Source organism: Sorex araneus, chromosome X (assembly GCF_027595985.1).
Source record: "Sorex araneus isolate mSorAra2 chromosome X, mSorAra2.pri, whole genome shotgun sequence".
Taxonomy (NCBI): Eukaryota; Metazoa; Chordata; class Mammalia; order Eulipotyphla; family Soricidae; genus Sorex; species Sorex araneus.
The window spans coordinates 61572502-61597330 of NC_073313.1; the positions used below are offsets into that span (position 1 = coordinate 61572502).

The 24829-nt window shown below is 48.4% G+C and overlaps 2 protein-coding genes across 9 annotated transcripts in view; both read right to left on the reverse strand.

Moving 5' to 3' along the window:
* The window catches only part of MTMR1 (myotubularin related protein 1), a 69730-nt gene extending 58416 nt beyond the window's left edge, over nucleotides 1-11314 (reverse strand). For 5 of the 8 annotated variants that reach the window (XM_055123486.1, XM_055123485.1, XM_055123484.1 and 2 more), the window contains exons 1-2: nucleotides 11047-11313; nucleotides 5647-5752 (exon numbers count right to left, since the gene is read on the reverse strand). In XM_055123486.1, coding sequence (XP_054979461.1) covers nucleotides 5647-5752; nucleotides 11047-11204 — 264 coding nt within the window. In that variant the 5' untranslated portion in view covers nucleotides 11205-11313. Of the gene's footprint in view, nucleotides 1-5646; nucleotides 5753-11046 lie in introns of all 8 variants that reach the window. The other 3 variants (XM_055123482.1, XM_055123481.1, XM_055123488.1) reach the window with 2 other exon arrangements.
* An 11612-nt stretch (nucleotides 11315-22926) lies between these two features.
* On the reverse strand, nucleotides 22927-24192 carry LOC101556060 (melanoma-associated antigen 10-like). The gene is made up of 2 exons (XM_004606625.2): nucleotides 23941-24192; nucleotides 22927-23547 (listed from the first exon to the last, which is right to left on the reverse strand). The coding sequence occupies exons 1-2, from the start codon at nucleotides 24190-24192 to the stop codon at nucleotides 22927-22929; spliced, it is 873 nt and encodes a 290-aa protein (XP_004606682.1).
* Nucleotides 24193-24829: the final 637 nt, after the last annotated feature.

The following is a 24829-nucleotide window of genomic DNA, read 5'->3' on the forward strand; positions in this document are numbered from 1 at the left end:
CACTGATTCAATTTTGAAAAACTACTCAAGGGACCATACAACAAATAACACTTGCCTTGCATGTGGCTGACCTGGATTCGATCCCTAGCAACCTATATGGTTCCCCGAGTCCTGCCAGGAGTGAGCCCTGAGCAAAGCACGCCCCACCCGAAAATAATTTTTTAAAACTTACTTCAATTTCCAATAGGACTTTCAATATGACTAGCATTCAAATCCCTAGTCTCTGTGACACTAAGCAAGTCACTTAATCTCTCAGGACATGGGTTCCCTCATCTGTGAAATGACACTTATAAAGGTTATCGCATGGGTTGTTTTTAAGGCTGAAATAAATGCTATGTCAAAAAAATATTACAGGGGCTGGAGTACAGCAGGGAAAGTGCTTGTACCCAGGTGACCCAAGTTCGATCCCCACCACTGCATATGGTTTTCCAAGTGCAGTCCCACCAGGGGTGATGCCTGAGCACAGTCAGGAGGAAGTGAGCACAGCCAGGTGCACCCCCCCAAAAAAAAGAAGATGACAAACCTGGACATGCTCGGGGGTGAAGATGATGTGGAGCAACTTATAACTCTGAAGACAATCTGCACTTCCAATCAAGATGCAGACTGTCCATGAAAAAGGAGGATCACAGGTGTTTCTATGCAACATATACACATCTGCTCCCATCAGTTAATTGCTGACATTGGGTTTAATAAAAAATAAATCAGCCCCAGAACCAAAGGTACATTTCAAATAAAATATTAGCACAATATAGGGACCCATGACCACCAATTAAATCCTCAAGGAATTCTGCCTGGACCTTCAGGGACAACCTTCTACAAGGGCTCCCATGCCAGTGGGTCTATATAGCCATTCTGTGTTACCCTGACTTTAAGAACTGTTTTATAAGCAGGATACAAAATTATCATTGCAACTTTGAAACATATGATTTTATTATTTAAAATCTGTTTCTTGGAAATTTTCTTCAATAAATGGTGTTGGGAAAACTAGATATTCACATGTGATAAAATGAAATAGTAACTGTATCTCATACCATCCCCACAATTAAGTTCCAAAGCTTTGGTAGAACTCTCCAGGAAATGAATCTCAGAGGTTGTCTCTTCAACGAGAGAACCACAGAGGCAAAGATGACAAAAACAAAAAATAAATAAATGGGATTACATCGAGTTAATTAGCTTCTGCATAGCAAAAGAGTCTCTAGCTAAAATAAAAAGATACCCTAATACATGGGAGAAAATATTTGCACATAATATGTCAGATAAAAGGCTAAAATCCAGGCTACATGGATGGATCTAAAGAGTATAGTGTTGAGTGAAGTTAGTTGGAGGGAGAGGAATAGCACAAGGGCACAGTATCTCTCTCATAGGAGGCACATAAAGACATTACATAAGGGAATAACAAACCCAAAAGGCAATAGAAGCGAAGAGGGGAAATGTTCTTCAGTAGGAAGCTTGCCAATGGATTGGAGGTAGATGGGATGAATTAGGGAACGGAACACTATGACAATGGGGTGGAGAGAAGTGCCTGCCACTGAGGCCGGCTGGGAGTGGGGAGAGAAACTGCGGACAGTGGTGGAGAGAAATGGATACTGGTGAAGGGACTACTGTTGGAACACTGTATGCCTGAAAGTAAATAATAAATAACTTTGTAGCTCCGTAATTCACTGTGATTAAGAATTTGAAAACTCGCCCCAAAACAGATGACTGGTTAAAGAAAATCTGGTACATATACACAATGGAATACTATGTAGCTGTCAGAAAACATGAAGTCATGAAATTTGCATATAAATGGATCAACATGGAAAGTATCATGTTGAGTGAAATGAGTCAGAAAGAAAGAGACAGACATAGAAAGATTGCACTCATATGTGGAATATAATATAACTGAGAAGTACAAATTTGCAGTGATGTAATTTCTGGCAGATATTTCTCTGTACTTAGTTACTAAAATACTAAAATACAGAAACCCAGAACCATGAAGCCGCTAGTGTGGTCACTCGACCTCATATCTCTTCATTCTCAGCAATGGAAAACAAATTATCAAATGCTTCCTTTTCAGCAGGTCCAACTTTACGGGGGAGAAACTCCAAACAATAATAGTGAGTTTTGTTGAAATATTGAATGCAATCAAAATAAAGAGAAAGTAAAGTGAAATTTATCAGCTACACAGGTGGGGTGGGGGGCTGGGAAGGTGGGGGGGTGGGAGGGAGGTTCACTGTGATTCTTGGTGGTGGAATATATGCACTGGTGAAGGGATGGGTGTTCGAGCATTGTATAACTGAGACTTAAACCTGAAAACTTTGTAACTTTCCACATGGTGACTCAATAAAAAAATTTAAAAAATAAAAAAAAATAAAGAATTTGAAAACTTTAAATAAAAGGTCTAATATCCAAGAGATCTACAAAGCACTCTCAAAGCTGAACGATAAAAAAATCTAACACTCCCATCTCAAATAGGGAGAGGAGATAAACAGATACTTCCTCAAAGAAGAAATTCAGTTCACCAACAGGCATATGAAAAAGTGCTCATCATCATTTATAAGTAAGGAGTTGCAGCAAAACAACAATGAGCTATCATCTACCACCAGTGAGAATGGAATATATAATAAAAAAGCCTGGAAAAAGCCAGTGTTGGTGGGTAGTGATGAGGAAGGAACCCTCATTCACTGTTTGTGGGAATGCTGCCTGGAAGCTTCCATGGGAAGTAAATATGGAGGTGTCTTATTGGGTCTCTTAAAAAGGTAGGAATAGAACTACCTAGTGATAGTCATATCCAACCTAGTGATAGATCACATTCAACCTAGTGATACCACTCCTTGGCTTCTCCCTCTGCAATAAAAAAAATTAATTTGCAAGGATATGTGCACACCTATGTTCATTGCAACACTTACTTAATAGCCAAGATATGGAAATAAACCAAATGCCTAACCACGCATAAAGGGATCAATAAGCTGTGGCATATGCACACTATGGAATACTATGCAGCTGTAAAACAAGGACAAAATCATGCAATCTGTGCCATGCCATGGGTGAACTAGAGGGTATGGTGCTGAGTGAAGTCAGTCAGAAGGGAAGGGATAATACAGAATGATCTCTCATTTAAAGCTTCACAGTGGTAGAACAACAAGTGGGCAAGGGCAGAACTGCTGGCTCCCAGAACTGAGTTGAATAGAGCCTTTTGGGACCTGGTGGGGGAAGTGGACATTCTGGTGGTAGGTATGCTGCTGGAATGATGTGTGCAGGACACCACCATTAACGGTACTATAAATTACAGTGCCTCGTTATTTCTCTTGCCAGGGGTGAAAGATTAATCTTTAATCTATCTTAATCGACTCATTTGTGCTACAGTAGTATCATCAGCTCTACAGATTTGACTCTGCTTACTGTCTACACCTCAACGACCCCACACTTCACGTTTCTCTCTCCATCAAGACTTTCCACTGGGATTTCTAATATGATAAATACATTTCTCTCTTATTTCTTTGCTGAAGGACCCCTCCAACTTCTTTTTTTAAATTTGTTTCAACTTCTTTTTTAAAAAATTTTTTTCAACTTTTTTTTTGGGTCACACCCAAGTGATGCTTAGGGGTTACTCCTGGCTCTGAACTCAGGAATCACTGCTGGTGGTTCTCGGGGGACCATATGGGATTCTGGGAATTGAACCCGAGTCGGCTGCATGCAAGGCAGACGCTCTACCCGCTGTGCTATTGCTCCAGCCCATCCCTCCAACTTCTTACAAAAAAAGTTTTTCTCTGAAGCAGATATGACCTCCAAGCCAAAGTGAAATATCAACATTGTGGACTTGGCTGTAGGGCAAATATAACAATGAAAAGACATACCCCTGCAATAATTCATCGCAGTTGGCTGTGATCTGATGTAAATACTTAAAATCCCATTTCCCTTATTTTTATTTGAATACCATCAGCCTATCACCAGAACCTAAGTTCACTCTGCTACATAAATTTGTCCATAGACTAATATGACATTTTATTTATTTATTTTTCTCTCACATGATCTCATTTTGCTTGTCCTTCACATGGATGAGACGGCAATTTTAATCTTTTTTCTTAATTGAATCACTGTGAGAGCTGTTTGTATGGGCACATACAGCCTGACCTACTAGCGCATAGGTTAGAAAGCGACACTTACAGTACCATAAAGAAACCATTATTGTTGACTCCTAATTATACATAAGAAAAATCATTCTAACATCAAAGAGCAGTGCTCCGCTATTATGATTCCTGGGCTTCTCTGCTTGGCGAATGGCAGGTTCTGGCTAAGAAGGGGGCAGCCGACGCTGGCAGGGCCTGCACCAGCTTAGTGAAAAGCCATCGGGCATGGATGGTACAGCAAACACTTCCCAAGCTACGACTGTGGAGCAGGAGCCTCAACTCCTACTTGGGCAAACATTCTAGCTAACAGAGAAAGAAACCTGGTCAGAATGCCACCATTGCTCTTCTTAAAGGCTAAGCTGCCGGCAACTAATCCACAGCCCTGTGTGCCAGTGGTGGGCAGCAGGAGCAGGCAGGGTGGCAGCCAAGCCTTACTCATCTCCTGGAGTCAGTTTCTGCACTTACTACATCCCACCCTATGAGGAATAAGGAGTGGAACAAGAGCCCTTAATCAAGGATGGCTACAAAGAATAAATTAAGATCCATATGGTAGTTCTTGAAACGTTTTAAGATTCAGTGTTTGGCAAGGACGGTAATTTAGAGAAAATGTTGACAAGGGCACTGGGGATAATAAAGATGACTTGCACTTACTTGTGAAAACCAATTATCTACTGTTATTAGCAGGCGAACAGGACCATAATAAACTGAAACAGTAACCCAAGTAAACACTGCTACTGAAATGTAAACATGAGTTCAGTTCATGCACCTGTTAATAGTTGACTGCTATTAAAACAAAATTCCTCTGCAGCCTACTGAAGATGGAGCAGGCAAGTGATTCCTTTGTCCTGAGTCAATGTGTATGCATTGGGCACCCAATATGCTCCAGGACCTTACTGCAGAACCAGTAGGGAATAAAAGAACCCCAGTCTCTGCTGACAAAGAGGTTATTACTATTAACGTTGGAAAAGGTGAGACTCCAACTTTAAAAATACACAAGAGGTCCACGGTGTAACTTATTCGTAAAGTGCATGCCTTGCATGCATACACACACACACACATACACACACAAATTCTTACTTTGGTAAACTCTGGAAATAGGAGTGCCCATATAAAATTCCTTGGATATTTTCAAGTTTTTTGCATTCTAGTATCACCTGTTAATGCTGAATACTCACAGGTAGTACCTAAATATGGAAACAAACTGGAAAGTAGGGAAATACTATACATTGGACGTTTTCTGAAATTCAGAATACTAACAAAACATATGCATTTATTATGAAAACGGAATTGGACTTTTAAAAGAATGATCATAAGCTAAAAACAGCTTTTCCTCTCGACTACAAAACCATAGCCACATTAACTAACGACTGGCAAAATCCCTCTCATAAATTCCAGGTCTCAGGATAAACAGCCCTTGAGCCGAATTCCCAAGCACACCGCTGGGCAGCAGGGGCCCAAAACCTCACTCAAATATGACTGCAAAGCATCTTCCCTATGGAGTTTATTGAAAATGAATGAAGGACTCAGGATTGCTTACCTTGTAATCTCTGGATACATTTTCTGATGTCACTGAACCTGAAATCTGACTAGAAATTGTAGCAGCTATAAGCTGTTTACACCATTCAACATGTGACCCTGTAGGACTAAAAGAAATAGTGTGATTAAAAAAATTGAAGAGACAGATAGGCTCTAGGTGGGAAAAATGAGCGCTGCCTTGGGACCTATGTATATTTTGGTTTTTAGAAAATGAACTCTGAGTTATTTGGTTACCTTTCCATTGATTACAAGAACTGCGGTACTGACCCAGAAGTCAGATTAGTTTCCATGTTTATTATAATTGAATCAAGAAATTCTTTTTGAAGATTAAGATTCTTAGATATTCAAGCATATCCCTATCACTTAATGGGATGGAGTTTTAGTTTATTACGATTATAAGAGTGACTATTCCTAACAATGTATGTAGAGTAATTCTAAAGTGAGGTGTCTAATTTACAGCATAAGTTTTTCAAACTCAATTTCGTGTAGTCTGAAATTTAGGAAACAATTTCCAGCGAAACAAAGTAATTCAGTGGAACAAAGGTCTGGGTTCACTTAAAAGCAGGATTCAGTTTTGTTAATAATAAAACTATGGGGCTGGAGTGATAGTACAGAGGGTAGAGCGTTTGCCTTACATGCGGCTGATCTGGGTTTGATCCCCGGCATCCCACATGGTCCCCCAGGCACTGTCAGGAGTCATTCCTGAGTGCAGAGCCAGGAGTAACCACTGAACATCTCTGGGTATGACCCAAAAAGAAAAAGAAACTATGTTCATATAAAGAAGTGGCTTTTAAAAAATGGGGCTATATCCATTAGTGCTTGGGGCCACTGGAGTTACACCTGGTGTGCTGGGGGTGGGCATTCATAAGGCGCTCGGGAATCAAACTTAGGGCCTCTTACAAGCAAGTAATGTGCTCTTCCACTTGAGTCATATCCCTGACCCTTTAGTGAGCCAATGTTAACTGTGGTTTTGAAAAAGAACAGACTAGAAAACTGATGTCGCATGTGTAGCATGAAGGCTACCTCCTCCACATCTGAACAACAGATAAAAGGCTCTTCCGGTCTGGTATGGTCTCAGAAGTGTGAGATATCGAAGTGTGATAAGAACAGGGATGAGCAAGTTATTTCCGCGATGAGGAAGTGGAGGCCCAGAGGTGACATGCCTGGCGCTGTCCTTCCAGGACATGGCACAACCAACAGTGCCCAACTCATTACGCTGGAGAGAAAATCGGAGGAGGCGGCACAGATGCCTGCCACTGCCCACGTGAGAACCACCAGGGCTGCCGGAGTGGCACCTCCAAGTTGCAAGGTGCTTACAGCGCTCAACACATTCCGGAGGCGGCCTTGCCCGAACCTCAGTGATCCATCTCCAGCAAGCTGAGGCTCCAGTGGTTGACCAGGCTCATTGGCTGGGAAGTGAAGGGGCTGTCCTCTGGGACCACAAAGCCAATTCTGGAGGGCTAGAATTCAGATTGCACCCGGGGACTGGCTGGGCTCACAATGTGTCCAAATGGTGAAGAAATCAACACGAGGGCAGAAGGTGCTTATGGAAGTTTACCTAGCAGGTAGCTTTCTCTCTAAGCAACGCTCCTGGCCTTGAAAAATTCCGTCACTAATTCAATCCACACTCTAGTCAGAGGACAGTAAAGCCTGAGCGCCTAGGCAGGGCAGAAGATAACCTAGAGGACCAAACAGAACATCTGTTTCCCGCGAGTGTGCTACCTGGCTGGCTCTGATCAAGACAGCACAACCGTGATGCGGCGGTTGAAAGTACAAGTACAGGCACCCGCTGAATGGCTAGACGTGTCGATCACGTGTCAAGAACCTACCACAAGGTTTAACTAAGAGGAAGGAAGGGGGGAGTGGGATTTCAGTTTCCCTTTGAAAGGCCAAGGCGCCTTTGCGGCCTGCTCTCACGCCTCCTCAGCAGGCTGTGTTTCCTCACCAGCACCTTGGGTCCACAGTCAAGTGAACCTTTGGAACCCACCTGGCCGGTAGCGCTGCCCCTCCCTCCGCTGTGGGCAGCTGGTCTCCAGGCTCCCTAGGATCCTGGCAGGAAGAGGCGATGCCGTGCAGGCATGGCTCTGAGGACCCACCCAGGTACCGCAGGCGGAAGAACTCCTCACTCCCTCCCCGGGCCACCCACAGGGATGAAAACTGGCTCAAAGCAGATAAGCCCGTGATGGCCCCAAAACCACAGCGGCCACTGAGTTCCCGAAGCGCCCCTGACCACCTCTGCCCCTCACACTATGGTGTGGTCGGCTGAGACGCTGGAAATGTCCTCACCAAGGTGGCGACACTCAGTATAACGGGCCTGCAGGCAGCAGCCTGGGTTCAAGTCCTATGTCCGTCCACGTGCGCTCAGTGCCCTGTGCACGCCAATCCTCTGCTAGGCCCGCAGGTCTGCCCGCCTGAGAGAAGCCCGGGTCCGAGTTCCAGCACACGGCCTGCCCGGCCCTCGCCCGAGCAGGGAGGCTGTGCTTCCCGGCCGTCTCTTCTATGCAGCTGTGGTTTCCAGCTGTGCTGCCCCACCCTAGCCTTTACTGACCCAGATGCCACCGGGCAGCTCCAGTGGTGGGCCACCAGAGAGCCCGCCCATTCACCCTTGCTAGCCCTGCAGCACACTCCCCTCCGGTTCCCAGGGAAAACACACTGAGCTAGGCACCTCAGGCCTCGGACCCAAACGCTCAACCAAGTCGTGTCCCTCTCATCGGCTCAGTATCTATCTTGCCCCGTGCCCCATCCAGTTCACACTGCGGCCCCCTCTCTAGGTCAAGGACTCCCACACTGAGGTCTTCAGTGCTCTCGAGAACATACAGCTGGCCTCTCATTAACTGCTAAGTTTGGAGCCGAGAGCCTGCCAGCTGCCAGCTGCCTCAGAGCTGCTCCCGGCTCAGCAACACCATTTACCCATATGCACAGCACTGGCACGCCGGGATTCTTCTCTCGGACTCAACTATCAGTCTGCAGCCAACACTCACTTGACCCCGCAGGGATCCTTCAAACCCCTCCCTCCCTCCACTCTGTCGCTCAGCCCCCACACCTCCTCCCCACTGTCTGCATGGGCTTATGGACACCTCTCTGCCATCTCCTCCAGACCCTACTCCACAGAGTCCCACGGGCTGCCCATGAATCTCCGCCACCGGCCCCGTGACCACTAACATCTCGCCCACTCCCTACTGCTCCCTCCCTAGGTCCCTCTCACAAGTGACACTGGTCAGCTCTTGCCCACTTTGCCCGTGCTCACACCCCAGAAATCTGTCCCACCGGATCACTTCCTTAGGGGCAGTACTCAAATGCCACCTTCCTTAGCCAATGTCCCTGTGCATTGGACACCGGCCACCCGTCCCCCAACCTGCCACTTCTACCTCCTTCCCACTTTTTTTTTGCTTTTGGGGTCACACCCAGCGATGCACAGGGGTTACTCCTGGATCTGCACTCAGGAATCACTCCTGGGGGTGCTCTGGGGACCATATGGGATGCTGGGGATCAAACCAGGGTCTGCCATATTCGAGGCAAACGCCCTACCCGCTGTCCCACCATTCCAGCCCCCTTCCCACTTCTTTCTCTCTCCCCTAATGTTGACGACCATCTGACAGAACACTCTCGACTTACTTTTCATCTACCTCTCCCACTACACTGCTCTGAGACTTATATGTGTGCTCTCCATGATAGCCTCAGGTCCAACAGACTGTCTGGCAGAGGATGACAGCATTTGCCAAACCTACTAATCACACCCACCCACCACCACCCCCCCCCCAAAAAAAAGCTGCTCCAACTCCTGCTGACCCGTAGTTTTCAAGTGCCAGTCCCCTTGAGGAGCGCACTGGATGGAAATTCCTTTGGGATCCCCGTAGCTCTTTCCATTCCAACCACTCGTGCCAAGACAGAGATATTCATCGCCACACCTGTACAACCTGTAAGCCAGCAGCATCCCGGGTAAGGGAGAGCCCAGGCCACCTTCCTCACAGCAAAGGTGCTTATTAAGAGCAGCGCAGACCCAGATGCAGACTGCACTCCAGGGATGGGTAGACTAGACTTAGGGTGGGGCCCGGGAACGTGCATTTGAATCAAGCACTAGAGGTGATTAGGGAGCCCCACCCAAGCAGGCAGTCAAGAAGGCCCCAAGCAGCCGGATGTGGGCCCTGTCTGCCTCTGCTTCTGTCACTTCCCGCCCCCTCACGCATCACCTGCTGCACATTCCACTCCCAGGGTCACCGCCCTCCCCGCCCTGTCCCCTGGCCGACTTCACATTCTTCCCAGCTCGCTTCCAATGCGGGCTCCTGTGGAAGGTTCTCTTCTGCCCTACCTCCAACCCACGGGAAAAAAATCAACTGGGAGCCCCTTCCGGGTGGCGGCGATGAAAAACGAAAACCGCAGGGCTGGGGTCGTGAGAGCAGGGAACAGTTAAGTCCTGCAGATCTCCCCCGCTCCAAAACCGGCATCTCAGGCTGGAACCCGCACAGCCGAGAATTCTTCAAACACTCCGCAAGGGCCCAGCTTGCCTGCCCCCGTGGGCGGACCTGCCTGTGTAGGCCACCCCCACCCCCCCCCCCGCGCCCCTGATCCCCCCACCCCCCACCCCCGCACCGAAACTGATCACCACTGGACGGAAAGCCCCAAACCCAACACAGACACGCCCCCGGCCAGCACAAGCGCGGAGACCCCTGTCGCAGTGAAGCTGCCGTGGGGGTGGCGGATTCACTCAGATACCTCGCCGGGGCACCCAGTTTGACAGGAAACAGGGGGTTGCCTCTGCTTCTGGAAACTTCCCAAAGTCCATCTAAGTGCTATGACTAAGGCAGGCAGGAATGAACATCGGCTCAGGCCTCAGCGCCTGCCGCCAATGGCTCTTGCCTAACTGCATCCCCCGCGGCGGCGCGGGTGTCAGCGAAGGGCCCCAGATGTGGGGAAACTGGCCGGGCCGGGCCGTGGGGCGCGTTCCCGGGCGCGGGAGCCTCGGGGGTGCCCCGATACCTTGCGGGTCCCACTGACTTCTGCAACTTGCCCGGCCAGCGAGCGATGGGCGTCCGCCCTCTCCCTCTCCCTCCCGGCCGCCCCGCCGCCCGCGACAGCGCGGCCCTCCCGGGGACAGATGTCGCGTTTCCGTCCCGCGCCTCCATGGACGGCGGCCCGAGCACCCCGGAGTTGTGGGCGGGGGGGTGTCCCCACCCCCAGGCCTCCCTCCTCGCCCTCCCGCCCCCGTGGCGACCGTCCGATCGCGGGGGCGCGGGGGGTCAAGGCTCCGGCGGGACGGGGCGGCGGGGGCGGCTCGGCGGCCGGGAAACGCTTTGACAGCTGCGAGGCGCAGGGCGGGGGGGCGGAAGTGCGGTGGGGGCGGGGCGGGCCGAGGGGCGCGGGGGGGCCCGGGCCGGGTGGGGGGGCGCGGGGCCCCGCTTACCTGTCCAGAGCGTCCGCGCTGGGCTGCCGGGCGCCGGGGGTCGGGCCCGCCGTCCCCCGTGGGGGCCTCCTGCCGCCCGCCGCGCCCGGGCCCGCGGCCCCGCCGCCCTCGCCACCCGCCGCGCCCGCCGCCGCTGCCAGCGCCGCCGGCCGCTCCATGGCGCGCCTCGGCCGCCGCGCTGTCGCCGGGAGAGCGGCGCCCCCGGGAGCGCCCCGCAGTGCCGCCGCCGCCGCCCCGCGCCGCCTCAGGCGGCCGCCGCCATTAGCTGTCACCTGGCGGCCACCGCGCTACCCAGAAGGCCGCGCGGGGGGCGGGGCCGGGGCGGGGCCGGGGGCGGGGCCCGCACCGCCCCACCTGGCGCCCGCCCCGGGACCCCGCGGCCGGGCCGCCCCGCCGCTGCACCCCCACAGCCCGCGGCGACGTGCGCCCGGTGCCGGGGAGCCAAGTCAAAGGGCGCTCGCCCGTGCGATGACCCTGGAGGCCGGGCGCAGGGGCGCCGGGGGCGGGGCGGGGCGGGGCGGCGCTGCAGGGGGCCCCCAGGTAGGCCGGCTCTCCCACACCTGCGCCTGGCACCCCACCCACACCTGAGCCCGCGGCTTCCCCTGCCAGCGCAGCTCGCAAGGGACGGGGCACAGACGCCCCGCGACGCTTCCCTCCGGAGCAGTTCCAGACGTCGCCGCGATCGCTCTCCGCCCCTCTCCGCTTCCCCGCACGCCCACGTCCCGGCCATCTGCAGGGCGACCGCGTGTTCCGAGGACATCCTCTGAACTTCCGTTCGGGGGGTACGCTCAGAGCAACACTCAGCTTCTGCTAGATAAAGCCCCGCTGTGAAACCCAAGGCGGTAGCTCCGGATACAGGGCTAGAGGCTCTCGGCTTCCTGGCCCCAGCAGATGTCCCTGCCCTGTTTGCTGAGGTTTAGCTGGCAAAGCCCTTCCGCTCTCCACACTGATTGTGTTGGTATGGGGCTGCGAATCGCGACTAAGCGCCTTCGTCTGTAGTTATTCGGGGTATAGACAGTACCCCTGGCCCCAATCTGACTGGTAAATGATAAATGGAGTCGTTTCCTTACTGATGACAGACAGCCGTTGCGACAGGGAGCTTTAGGTTCCCATCCCAGGGCCAACCAGCTGAAGGTTAAACAGGGATGCCTGGAGCCCCAGCAGTCCGCTTGCATATAAGAGTGAATGAGCCGTGGGTAAAAGGACCACTGGGCGTGCAGGGCTGCGAGGAAGCAGAAAAGAGCTCCGCATAATCTTCGACACGCCCTCCTTGAACTCTGGGTTTTCCAAAACGATTCAAATGTTAGAGCCACTGTTAGACGCTGAGTGCTCCGGTCCCCTCCGTCCTTCTCTGCCCTGTTGAAGCTGTAATGCTCCATGAACGGCGCTTAGAGAGGAACCCTTTAAAAGGTGATCAGGGCAGAAGTATGTGCCCCTGATCTAATGGGATTAGTGCCTCTCTAGAAGAGACACAGCGGGTAGGGCATTTGCCTTGCACGCGGCCGACGGGGATTCGATTCCTCCGTTTCTCTTGCAGAGCCCAGTAAGCTACGGAAAGTATCCCGCCTGCACGGCAGAGCCTGGCAAGCTCCCCGTGGCATATTCGATATGCCAAGAACAGTAACAACAAGTCTCACAATGGAGACGTTACTGGTGCCGGCTAGAGCAAATCGATGAACAACAGGACCACAGACACCAGAGACTGCGCTCTCACATTCTCCATGAACAGCACCAAGCAAAGGCCACGTGAGAGGCTTTCAGCAAGCCAGGAGGATGCGCCTCACCTGAACCCAACCCTTCCAGAGCTTTGAACTTGGGCTCCCAGCCTCCAGAACCATGACATGATAAGTATCTGTCAGCCTCCCAGTCTCTGGTGTTTTGCTATGGACCTTTCAAAACTTTCTTTTCGTGCAAGGGACTAAAGCGATTCTTTTGTGGAAATCCCCACAAAAGCCAGCAAAATAAACAAACCACAGGCCTTGAGAAGGAGGGCAACACTGGTCTGTTACGCTGGAAGACCCAGCCAGCAGGGCTTGTGCTCCAAAAGAACTGGCTTCAGAGCAAAGGCAAATGCTCAGTTTTCTAGCTTATCTGATGAGGGTTGGGCCATTTGCAGGCAGCTGGCAGGAGAGAACAAAAGCAGAAATTCAAAGCATGTTATTTTGCAAAGTGGGGTCAGGACCACCTCAAGGCCATGAACACACTTAGCGTTTGTTCCCAGCTTACCACGTTCCCAAAGCGACACCCTGACCATCTCAAGGACACCCTGAATGCACTCCATGGTTCTGCCATCCAGACTCAGCTACCACTTGGCCGCTCCTGCTCTCTGGTGCTAGCCTGCTCGGAGTGAGCCTGTCTGGACTATGAGCAGCGCCTCTTTTCCTCATCACCAGTACAGCAGGTGGGGCTGGAGCAATAGCACAGCAGGTAGGGTGTTTGTCTTGAACGGGGCCAACCCGGCTTTGATTCCCAGCATCCCATATGGTCACCCGAGCAACCACCAGGAGTGTGGAGCCAGGAGTTAATCCCTGTGCATCTCCGGGTGTGACCCCCAAAAAAGCAACGAAAAAAATAGTACGACAGGTAAAGGTGTTTGCCTTGCATGTGCTAGACTCGTGTCCGATTCCCGGCACCTGATATGTTCCACTGAGCCTCTCTAGGAGTGATCCTGAGCACAGAGCCAGGACTAAGCCCAAAGCACCTCTGGGTGTGACCAAAAAAGGGAAAAAGACTTTTCTCATGCCATAGTTAGTTATATCCTGATGTGGCACCACATTGGATACCGGATTAATGTTCCATTACTCTTGTGAGAGAAGAGAAATATTACTGCAAATTTTGCCACTCAAACCCTATGCATCCCATCATTTCCCTGCATTTTCCATCGGTAAGGCCAGGTTTGCTCAATTGGGTTCTTTACTTTGGATCTCATGGGGTATTAGCAGGGCTGGGCTCTTTCCCAGAGACTCTGGGAAGAAATCTTTGTCATTTAGCTCTTCTGAGATTTGGCAGTAAGAAAATGGTGCCATGTGAAGCATATTTGAAATACCACATTTCTCAAGAAAAAAAATATTCAGGAAAAGATGAACTCACTATGATACTGTGAGACTTTTATTGAGGTAACAAATTTCGGACTTAGAGGACAGAGATGGAGTCCAGGACAATGCATTTGTTAGCAGGTAATGACTTGTGTGTCACCTTCCGCCTTCCTGAGAAAATGTTAAAAGCTTCCATTAACCTGCCTTCTTGAAGAGTTGTTGGGGGAACATCTTCATTTTGAAAACTACCCCATGAGAAACCCCACGGGGTGTAGAGAAAACCATGTGATATCTTTGTGGTATCAGGTGCCAGCGCAGAAAAACCTGGGGTGGGGCTGCTTTACAGAAAGGTCTGTATTGAAGGACTTAACAATCTACATGAAGTGTTGGGAATTTTTTGAGTACTAAAGATACCTACATTCAAACAGGACATGAGGTGTTGTATAAGGATTATCCATCCATTTTTCTTATTTTTTTTTTGGCGGGGGGTGCACACCTGGATTTACCAGGACTTATTCCTGGCTCTGCACTCAGGAGTCACTACTAACAGGGTCAGGGGCCTTGTGGTGTGCCAGGAATATCCATTTTTTGTTTTAAAGCGTTAAAATAGCAAGGATCATTGACTTGGCATATCTAGGAGCTGAAATTCACAGACAGAAACATTGGGGAGGGGGAGATATTTTGTTAGGAAGGAAGATATTCTTAAACACTTTATCTTATCCACATTCTATGTTCTTTGCTGAGAAAGCAAAGAATTAATAACCATGGCCCCTGGGTAATTGAGAGCTAGTGACTTCTTGATTTCCTCTCCTTAAAAAGAGGATGATGTCACCTCAGGACTACTAAGCCTCATGCTAATCTTAACCATGCTGAAATCTCAAGTACATGGGTCCCTGTGGCTGAAATCTCCGAGCCTTCTCAAAAATCAGGATGGGCTAGGTTCCCCCACTTTCATGTACTTTCAGAAGCTCTGGCAGTCATGCCCATCTCTGCCATCATGTAAGATTAGCAGTAAAAATTTAACTCTAGCCAGATGGACCAGTTAAAAACTCTGGATTTTCTGGAGCACACGGCTGGAAGCACGGTGAGATATAACAGTTTTCACTATTTTTCTTCTAAGAAATATTTCTGATCATTCTGTTAGCCATTTTTGGGTAAGAAGCAATATAAAATAAATTACTGTGGACCTGCCACAGGGGCAGGCTTAGAGGCTGGATGGGAAAACAGAGATAATGGTGGACGGAAGGTGACAGAAGGTGACAGTAGCGGTGGGATTGGTGTTGGAATACTGAATGCCTAAAACAAATCATCATAAACAACTTTTTAAACCACAGTGTTTAAATAAAGTGTGTGTGTGTGGGGGGGTGGAGTGATAGTGTAGCAGGTAGGGCATTTGCCTTGCACACAGCTGACCTGCGTTCAATCCCTGGCATCCCATATGGTCTCTCAAGCACTGCCAGGAGTAATTCATGAGTGCAGAGCCAGGAGTAACCCCTGAGCAGTGCTGGGTGTGACCCAAAAAGCAAAATAAATAAATAAATGAAAAAAGGAGGGGTGAAGTAAAGAAACAGCCTATGCAAAAGAATTCCAAATAAATAATATATACTCCATCTTTTAAAAAAGAGGAGGAAGAGGAGGAGGACGATGATGACAATGACAATGATGATAGATAAGATATGTTGTTCAAACAATTAAATAAATTTTAGTAAATGTAGCACAGAGCCTGGCACACTATGAGCATGATGTAAACACAAGATATTACTATTACCTTCCTCCCTCCCTCCTTCCCTTTCTCCATCCTCCCCTCCCTTCCTTCCTCTTTTCTTTTGTCTCTCCTTTTTTCCACACCCAGCAGAACTCAGGACTTACTCATGGCAGTGCTCAGGGCACCATATGGAGACTGTGCTCAGGGATCACGTGGAAGGCAAATGCACTTCCCATTATAATTCTCTCTCTTTTTCTCTTTCCTTCCTTCCTGCCTGGCTGCCTGCCTTCCTTTCTTCCTTCCTCCCTTATTTCTTCCCTCTTCTCTCTCTCTCTTTCTCTTTTCACACCTGGCTGTGCTCAGGACTTACTCCCATCTCTGTTCTTCAGGATCACTCCTGACCGTTTTGAAGAACCAAATGGTGTCAACAATTGACCCAGGTCAGCCCCATGCAAGACAAGTCTCCTACCAACCATACAATTTCCCCAGCCCTCATACCCTCTTTCTGAAAATTCTTCCACAGAACTGTATGTGCCCTCAAACCCCTGCATTAATCTCTTCTCCCAATGACCCCAATCCAAAATATTACCGTCAGTGGGGAGAACACAGATTTTCAGAGCTGGAATGGCTCTTAACAGTAAAATTGAAAGAAATCAATTCAAAGTCCAATATATCCTTAAATTTCTTGCCATTTACAGTAGCACTACCGTCCCACTGTTCATTGATTTGCTCGAGCGGGCACTAGTAACGTCTCCATTGTGAGACTTGTTGTGACTGTTTTTGGCATATCAAATACTCCACGGGGAGCTTGCCAGGCTCTACCAGGCTCTGCCGTGTGGGCGGGATCCTCTCGGTAGCTTGCCGGGCTCTCCGAGAGGGACGGATGAATTGAACCTAGGTCGGCCGCGTGCAAAGTAAATGCCCTACCTGCTGTGCTAGGACGATCTGGAGGAAACCAAACAAAATAATCTGGCCTTAAGATGAGTTGTAAGCAAGCAGAACTGTAACATGACTAGGCCCCAGGCAGGGCCCATTCTTCGATCAACTAACCTTGATCTAGATATTAAATGGGATACGAGCAGCAGAGTGGAATACTCTTACCCTCATTACTAATGTCACATAGAATTCTCTTCCCACTGGGAAGTCAAAAGAACAAAAGAAGTCACAACCAGGTCACTCCCAAGTTCACTGTCTGTATCAGTCATCCTGTTGCTCATCGATTTGCTCGAGCAGGCACCAGTAATGTCTCCATTGTGAGACTTGTTACTGTATTTGGCATATCGAATATGCCAAATACCGGTAGCTTGCCAGGCTCTGCCGTGTGGGTGAGATACTCTTGGTAGCTTTCCAGGCTCTCTGGTGAAACCCAGGGCCTTATACATGCAAAGCAAATACTCTATATAACCTTGAAAATATAGCATTTTCATTTTTAGCAGAAATTGATAAAAATAGCACAGCAGGTAGGGCATTTGCCTTGCACACGGTAGACCTAGGTTCAATTCCTCTGTCCCTCTCGAAGTGCCCGGCAAGCTACTGAGAATACCCTGCCTGCAAGGCAGAGCCTGGCAAGCTTCCCGTGGCGTATTTGATATGCCAAAAACAGTAACAAGTCTCACAATGGAGACGTTACTGGTGCCCGCTCGAGCAAATCGATGAACAATGGGATGACAGTGCTAGGACAGTGAGACAGTGCTACATGTAATTAATTTGTATTACTGAGTGGTTTTTTTTGTATGTTTGTTTTTTGTTTTATTTTTGGGTCACACCTGGCAATGCACAGGGATAACTCCTGGCTCATGCACTCAGGAATTACTCCTGGCGGTGCTCAGGGGACCATATGGGATGCTGGGAATCGAACCCGGGTCGGCCGCATGCAAGGTAAATGCCCTACCCGCTGTGCTATCGCTCCAGCCCCTACTGAGTGTTTTACTAGGTGCCAAGCATTGTTCTAGTTCTCGCACTAGTCTTAGATAATGAGTGGGGAAAACTGGAGCTTCAGGAAATCCGGAGGATTTGGTTCAAGACTTAGCAAGCCCCTAAGCAATGACAGAAAACCGCCCTGGTTTCAGCTGGTGCCAGCACAGTTGACATCATTTCTGTCTTAGGAACACCAAATTATGAAATCAATCATGTCATCTGTGCTCTGCTGGAAATGCTGGAGACAAATACTTGGCATATTTCTGGTTTGCTGGATCCTGACGCGTGAATTAGATAATGTTACCTCACCTACACTTGCTACTTTTTCCCCAGTTTCTCTGATTAACTCTTTTTTTCACTTCTTTTTGGGGGCCCCATCAGGCGATGCTCAGGGCTTAACTCCAAGCTCGACACTCAGGAATTACTCCTGGCGGTGATTAGGGGATCACATGGGATTCCAGGGAGTGAACCAGGGTCACCCACTGAGCAAGGCAGGCACCCTTCCCACTGTACTATCTCTTCAGCTCCGGCCTTGATTAACTCTTTGGTTTTCATCTTCTTTTTATTTTTGTCAGTTGCCTGGAATTCTTTCATCAAAAGCAACTTTGGCTATTTGCAACCAAGAAGCAAAACTTAAAGGGCCAGAGAGGCAATACAGAGGTCAAGGCATTTACTTTGCATCCTGCTCAACCCAGTTTGAATCTCCAACTCCAAATCTGGTCACCCAAACACCACCAGGGATCACCCTGAGCACAGAGCCACGGATAACCCCTGAGCACCTCCGGATGTGGTCCCCAAATAACAACAACAATAAAAGATGTAAAACTTAAAACTACAGATTCTCTGTTACATTTTTTGTGGTGGTAAGTCACTTAAGCTGCTCAAACTCAGGCTACTAACCCCCTTCAAAGGTAGATGATAGAGAGACCATTTTGTTTTTCACATTTCATATAATCAAGTGCGGCAGAGAAATAAATCATCTAGCCATGTGTCATTCACTTCAGAATGTTTCTAACTCACGAGAGATATAGGCTTCTATTGAATTCTAAACTACCAAGTTCAGCTGCATTTTTATTGATATGTAGCATTCTGGACATAGATGCTTTGAAGGGCTCTACTGAAAATTATAAACCACAACTTGTCTATCATTTCCTGAAGAAAATAACAAGATTCCCAATTACTATGGCACCTAGTCAATAACATCAGTTTTTAATCCAAGATCAAGGATTTGTCATCATTTGAAATCTGTCGTTCTCTTCTCTTGATATTCTGTATACCACAGAGAAGTGAGAACATACAATATTTGTCCTCCTCTCTCTGACTTACTTTGCTTAACATGATATACTCCAGATCCATCCATGTTGCAGCAAACTGCATTATTTCATTTTTTCTTATGGCTGCATAGAATTCCATTGTGTAGTATACCACAACTTCTTTATCCATTCAATTGTTATTGGATACTTGGGTTGTTTCCATATCCTGGCTCTTATACTAAGTGCTACAACGAGCATAGGTGTGCATGTATATCCTTCCAATTTAACGTGTCATTGTGTTTTGGGGTTAGATACCTAGAAGTAGAATCATGGGGTTATCTGGAAACTCTTTTCTCTTTTTACTGTTATCGTCATTATTTCATTTTCCTATCTGTTTAACATGTCTGTATTTCTACATACCTCGTCTTTCTTTTTTTTTCGAGATTTTCTACAGTTTTCTATAGAGGCTAAACAAGACAACATACCCCCTTACAGTGAAAGAATGGTCCCTTTTCACCACATCCCCACCAACACTGATTATTTCCAGTTTTTTTGGTATAAGCCATTCTCATTGGTGTGAGATGATGTCTGATTACCATTTTTGTTTGCATTTTCCTAATAATAAGTGACAGGGAGCACATTTTCATATGTCTATTTGTTTAAATGTGGTTAGTAGTTTTTTGGTTGCTCAGCTTGATGACTGCTGTATATATATGCTTTGGGTATTAATTCTTTATCTTATTACTGTGTGCAAATATTTTCTTCCTTTCAGTAGAATGTTTAGTTACTTAAGCCCCAATTCCCTTCGCTATGCAAAAATATTGGTTTTGTTGGCCCTTTTGGCTGTGTTCAAGACTTAGTCTTGGATCTGTGCCCAGGGATCACGATCACGATCACGAAATCCCGTTAATCACCGATTTCTCGGGCAGGCTCAGTAACCTCTCATTTCGTCCTTTCCCTGAGATCTTAGAAGTCTATCTCGACTCGGCCCTACCAACAATGTCACACTGGGGGCTCTTTCAGGTTCAGGGGAATGAGATCCAGCTAGTTACTGGATTTAGCATTTAGCACTGGATTTTTATTCATATGCTAAATCCAGTGCTCAGGGATGACTCCTGGAAATACTTGAGGATCCATGTGGTGCTGGAAATTGAACTAGATCAACTGAAGGCAAGGCAAGTGCCTTACTCCATACTATCCCTCTCATCTGAAAAAAATTAATTTGACATGGTGCAAATTATTTTTGCTATTTTTTCAAATGAAATAAAATCATCTAAACACCTCTGAGGTTGATTTCCTGGAGTGTTTTGCATATATGTCCCTTGATGTATGTTGCATATTCTGGTCTAATCTTGACATCTTTAATATACTTTGAATTAAATTTTGTGTCTGGTGTGTGAGATATTGATATAATTTCCTTTTATTTTGGTATGACTCTAAAATACTAGCCTTCCTAGCATCATTTGCTGATCAGGACTTTCTTGACTGCATGCTCCCAGAACCTTGATGTAGATTAACTCTCCATAAATTTGAAGGTTTTTCTCTGGGCTATTATTTCCAGTGATCAGTTGGAAGTAATAGTTGGGACTCTAGCACCACATGGCCTTCATTCAGTGCTTCCAATTATGTCCGTGAAGGCCCTTGAGCACCACCATGGTGGTCCCTTGCACCACAGGGCTCTAGCAGCATCCTTGTACCCTTGCATCTAACCACCCAGCCCAGTTAGCCAGTTAGCCAAATACCACTGGAGTGGTCCCTGGATGCCGTGAGCACTGCTTAGAACTCCCCCATAAACCCCAGCCCATCCCCCAAAGAACAACACTGTTGTTAAATATTAAAGTTAAAATTTAAAGAGAGGAAATTCTGGGGCTGGAGCAATAGTACAGCGGGTAGGGTGTTTGCCTTCCACTCAGCCGACCCGGGTTCGATTCCCAGCATCCCACATGGTCCCCCGAGCACCTCCAGGAGTGATTCCTGAGTGCAGAGCCAGGAGTCAGCCCTGAGCATCGCCGGGTGTGACCCAAAAAGCCAAAAAAAAGAGGAAATTCTGCCCCAGGGACCCTGCTCGTACTATAAGGGCCGTCTTGCTTCTTTTGTTTTTAAATAAAATCTCTTCTCAATTTTACCATTAAGAAAAGAATGCATGAAATGTGGTCTAGGGAGCAGCCCCGTTTCCAGAGGCCACACTGGAACCTGAGATAGTGCTCGGGAAGACTGGGCACTGTGTCCCACCCTGTGCTGGAAGACCCCGGAGATGCACCAGGTGCATTGGAGCACTTTAAACTGCAGAGTTGGCACAGATGTAATTACTCTTTAAGGAAGACCAACAGATAGGGACACAACTGCCACTGAAGCTTCTTGAATGGATTCCAAGAGCAGGGGCCACAGGACAGCATATTACAGGCCCTAGGAAGAAGCTCCGGAGTTGATCACATGGCAGAAGTAGAAGAGGAACCATGAGAGAGGACCTTTATTGTGGTTTCTGAGGAAGGGATGGGTGTGGCAGCACACACAAAAAAAACCCTTGTTATTCACTATCAGTGGGATGGTGGGTGCTCCCCTGTGGGTGTAACTATCTAAAGCTCCCCAGTTCAGGGCCCCACTCCTCTTCTCCTTGGCAGCTTCTCTTGCAGGTTGACTACTAATTTCATCCTTTTTTCCCCAGGGAAAACGAACCCGTCTACAGTTAGCCAAAGGACAATCTAGGTCACCTATCATTCCTTTGGAGTCTTTCTGGTTCTCCTGGGCAGGGAGAACGAGCCTATTCATGAGACATTTCCCTGCTTTGTGAGGACAACCTGTCCGAAGATGGGGACAAACACCCCTTTTTTCACTTTGCACACCTTCCCCACGAACTTTCTCTGCAGTGTCCACATGACGCTCAGAGCTCATGCATATTCCATACCTTTCTCTTCCCTCAGAAACATCTCATGACTGTTTCCTGCTACGACAGAACTCAGTGACCACCACCTCCCACTCAGGTTCCAGGGCCCCAAACTAACCGACTTGGGCAGTCACCTAAGATTCCCCTCTCCTGGAGCTCCACTGCACATGCTATCTTTGTGTGTGTGAAACCCCATTTGGAGGAAGTTGGGTTAACCCCCATGGTGCTCATGGCTGGTACTCAGCGCTCACAGCTCTGAGTACAGGGATAAATCTATACAGGAATAAATCCTGGGAGTGTTTAAGGGACCCTATATGGTGCCAGAGATTGAATTGGTATCAGCCATGTTCCAGGCAAGTGCCTTAATCAAGTGCCTGTACCATCTCCCCAGCCCAGGCCATCTCCTTTTCCACTGTTTTGGTGGGTCTTAGGGAAACCTTTCACTATCTTCTTTATAGGAAAGTGGCCCCTTTATTCAAGTCAGGTATATCTGGTTAAGTCTTCATTCGGAACACAGGGTCTTCAAAGAACAATGGTTCAGTAACTGGTAAATAAGCTGGTGAGCTGGGAGTTAGTTCACTGAGATCAAATTCCTCTTTCTTAAATAAAACCAACAGATCCAAAAAAAAACCATTTTTTTTAATTACAAACAAGTGATGAGAAACAAAGAATGAACTCTTACATTTGATTCCCTATTTCTGACTCCTCCTTTTGACTACAAATTTGCTTCACATTTCCAAGAAGAGCACCATTCCAAAGCTCCGTTATGGAATTTTGGGTTACAAAACACAGATGGAATCATCACAATTTTTTAAAACAAGATAGCAAAACTCTTACTCTTGACAGAAATAAAGTTTGATCACTGGCACTCACAAACATAAAGATGATGCTACTTAAATCTTCTAAAAAGAACACTGGAAAAATTCTTAAAGGTAAAAAGATCAACATAAAAGTTTTCAGAGAACAGAAACCCAAGATTCTCCATGTCCCCATCTTAATCCCTGCTGCTCTCTGCAACTCTCTTAATCCCTGGATCAGGCTGCCTCCTCACCTGTCCAGACTCCTAAAGGATCTCTCTTATTCACCTCAAGCACCCTCCTCCCCATCACTCTCAGAAGACTCATCAGAAGCCTCGGGGTCGCTCTCACTCATCTTGAGTAAAAACTTCAGGACCTCCTGCTTGCTGGTTTCACCATATGCCCTGGGGCCCCAGAGGAACTGATGGCGGCCAGGATAATTTCCCGGAATGTACCGGTACTCCACATACTGCTCCTGCACCCACACATTGGTGAGGAGCTCCCGGGGATGCCCAAAAATGTGATGCTCTATGTCAGGATACACCCCCATCAAAGACAGCACATTCCAGAGATCCTCCTCCTTGATACAATTGCCTGCCAGGAAGATGATCCCCAAGACAATCACCAGAAGGCCCGTCTTGGGCATGATCTGCTCGGGATCCTCCAAGCCATCATAAGTGAGACCCAGGCAAGGAACCATCTGAAAGCTCCTATGGGGCACCACTTCCTGCACATCAATGCCAAAGACCAACTGCAGGTATTCACAGGAATGGTTGAAGATGATAGGGAAGAGTGCAGGGTAATGACGGAGGAAATTGCGTATTATCTCTTTCTTGGTGGCAATCTCCTTTGAGCGGTACTTAAGAAGGAGAAACTTCACCACAGCAAGTATCTTCTCCTGGAGTGCCTCCTGGAGTGAAGGCTCAGAGTCATCCGAGTCCTCACTCCCTGACTCTTCCCCATATCCTTGGTCAACTTCCTCTCCTTGCCCTTCTTCTCCTTCCTCCTCCTCTGCCACTTCTCCTTCCGCCCTCTCTGCCTCTTCTCCTTCCTCCTCTGTCTCTTCTCCTTCCTCCTCCTCTGTCTCTTCTCCTTCCTCCTCCTCTGTCTCTTCTCCTTCCTCCTCCTCTGTCTCTTCTCCTTCCTCCTCCTCTGCCTCTTCTCCTTCCTCCTCCTCTGTCTCTTCTCCTTCCAACTCCTCTGCCTCTTCTCCTTCCACCTCCTCTGCCTCTTCTCCTTCCTCATGCTCTTCCCCTTCCTCTCTCTGGCTGCTGGAGCTCTCCTGCTCCAGCCAGGTGCCTGCTTCCTCCTGGCCAGAGCTCTCCTCCTCTGCCAGCTCCTCTCCCTCCTGGCTGCTGGAGTTATCTCCCTGAATCTGCCAGATGGCTATCCACTCGTACCCCGAGCTACTGGAGCTCTCACCACTGTGCATCTGCCAGAAGACCTGCCACTCCTCCTCTGAGCTCTCCATCAGCTCCTCCCCATCTTGGCCATCATTCCCTTGGATGCTAGCACTATCTTCTTCCGATAGCTGTTGCCACATAGGGTCAGGCATGACCATGGGAGGACTCTGGAGATCAAGAGGTGCCATGGCACAGGCCCCCTCTTCCTCGAAACTCTCTAACTGGGTAGAGATAGAGGAGAAAGAAAAGCAGGTGCAAGAGGAATAAAAGCAGAAGGAAGAGTAAGAGACGGTCTCCTCTTCTGCCATTGCTTCAGAATGCTGCCCACTCCTCGGACCTTGCTCCTGCTCAGGTTCCTGAGAGTCTTCCTTCAGCTTGCAAGCCAAATTTTCTTTACAGGAAGACATGACAACACGGGTCACCCAGGCAGGCGTGTGCTCCGGAGTTGGCTGATGAGACCCACAGACCTGGGGAGAGAGGGGGTGTAAGTGGCCTCAGTCTAGAGCAGAACCCTTGGTGGTTCTGACCAGGGCAACTTACTAGGCTTCTCTAAAGGAGTGTTTCCAGCTCCACAGGCTCTGTCCCTCTGGGAAGATGTCTCCTAGAACCTGAAAAGGAAGTAAGATGGCTCCTCAGGAAACAGTTACCTCAGCCTGGAGTTCTGGCTCTGAAATGGATGTGGGGTGGGTGAGCATGTGTTGTCCCTTCTGTTCCTCGGTGGGTGGTCTCTTCTGTCTTCAGTCAGGGTGCTTACCCGTGCACTGTAGCCCTCATGCTGGTCTGAGGTAA

Coding starts and splice junctions, on each gene's coding strand:
- LOC101556060 (XM_004606625.2), bottom strand. CDS start 24,192: ATGCCTGACCCTATGTGGCAACAGCTATCGGAAGAAGATAGTGCTAGC. Junction 23,548..23,940: donor AGAGCTCTGGCCAGGAGGAA/GCAGGCACCTGG, acceptor CCTTCACTCCAG/GAGGCACTCCAGGAGAAGAT.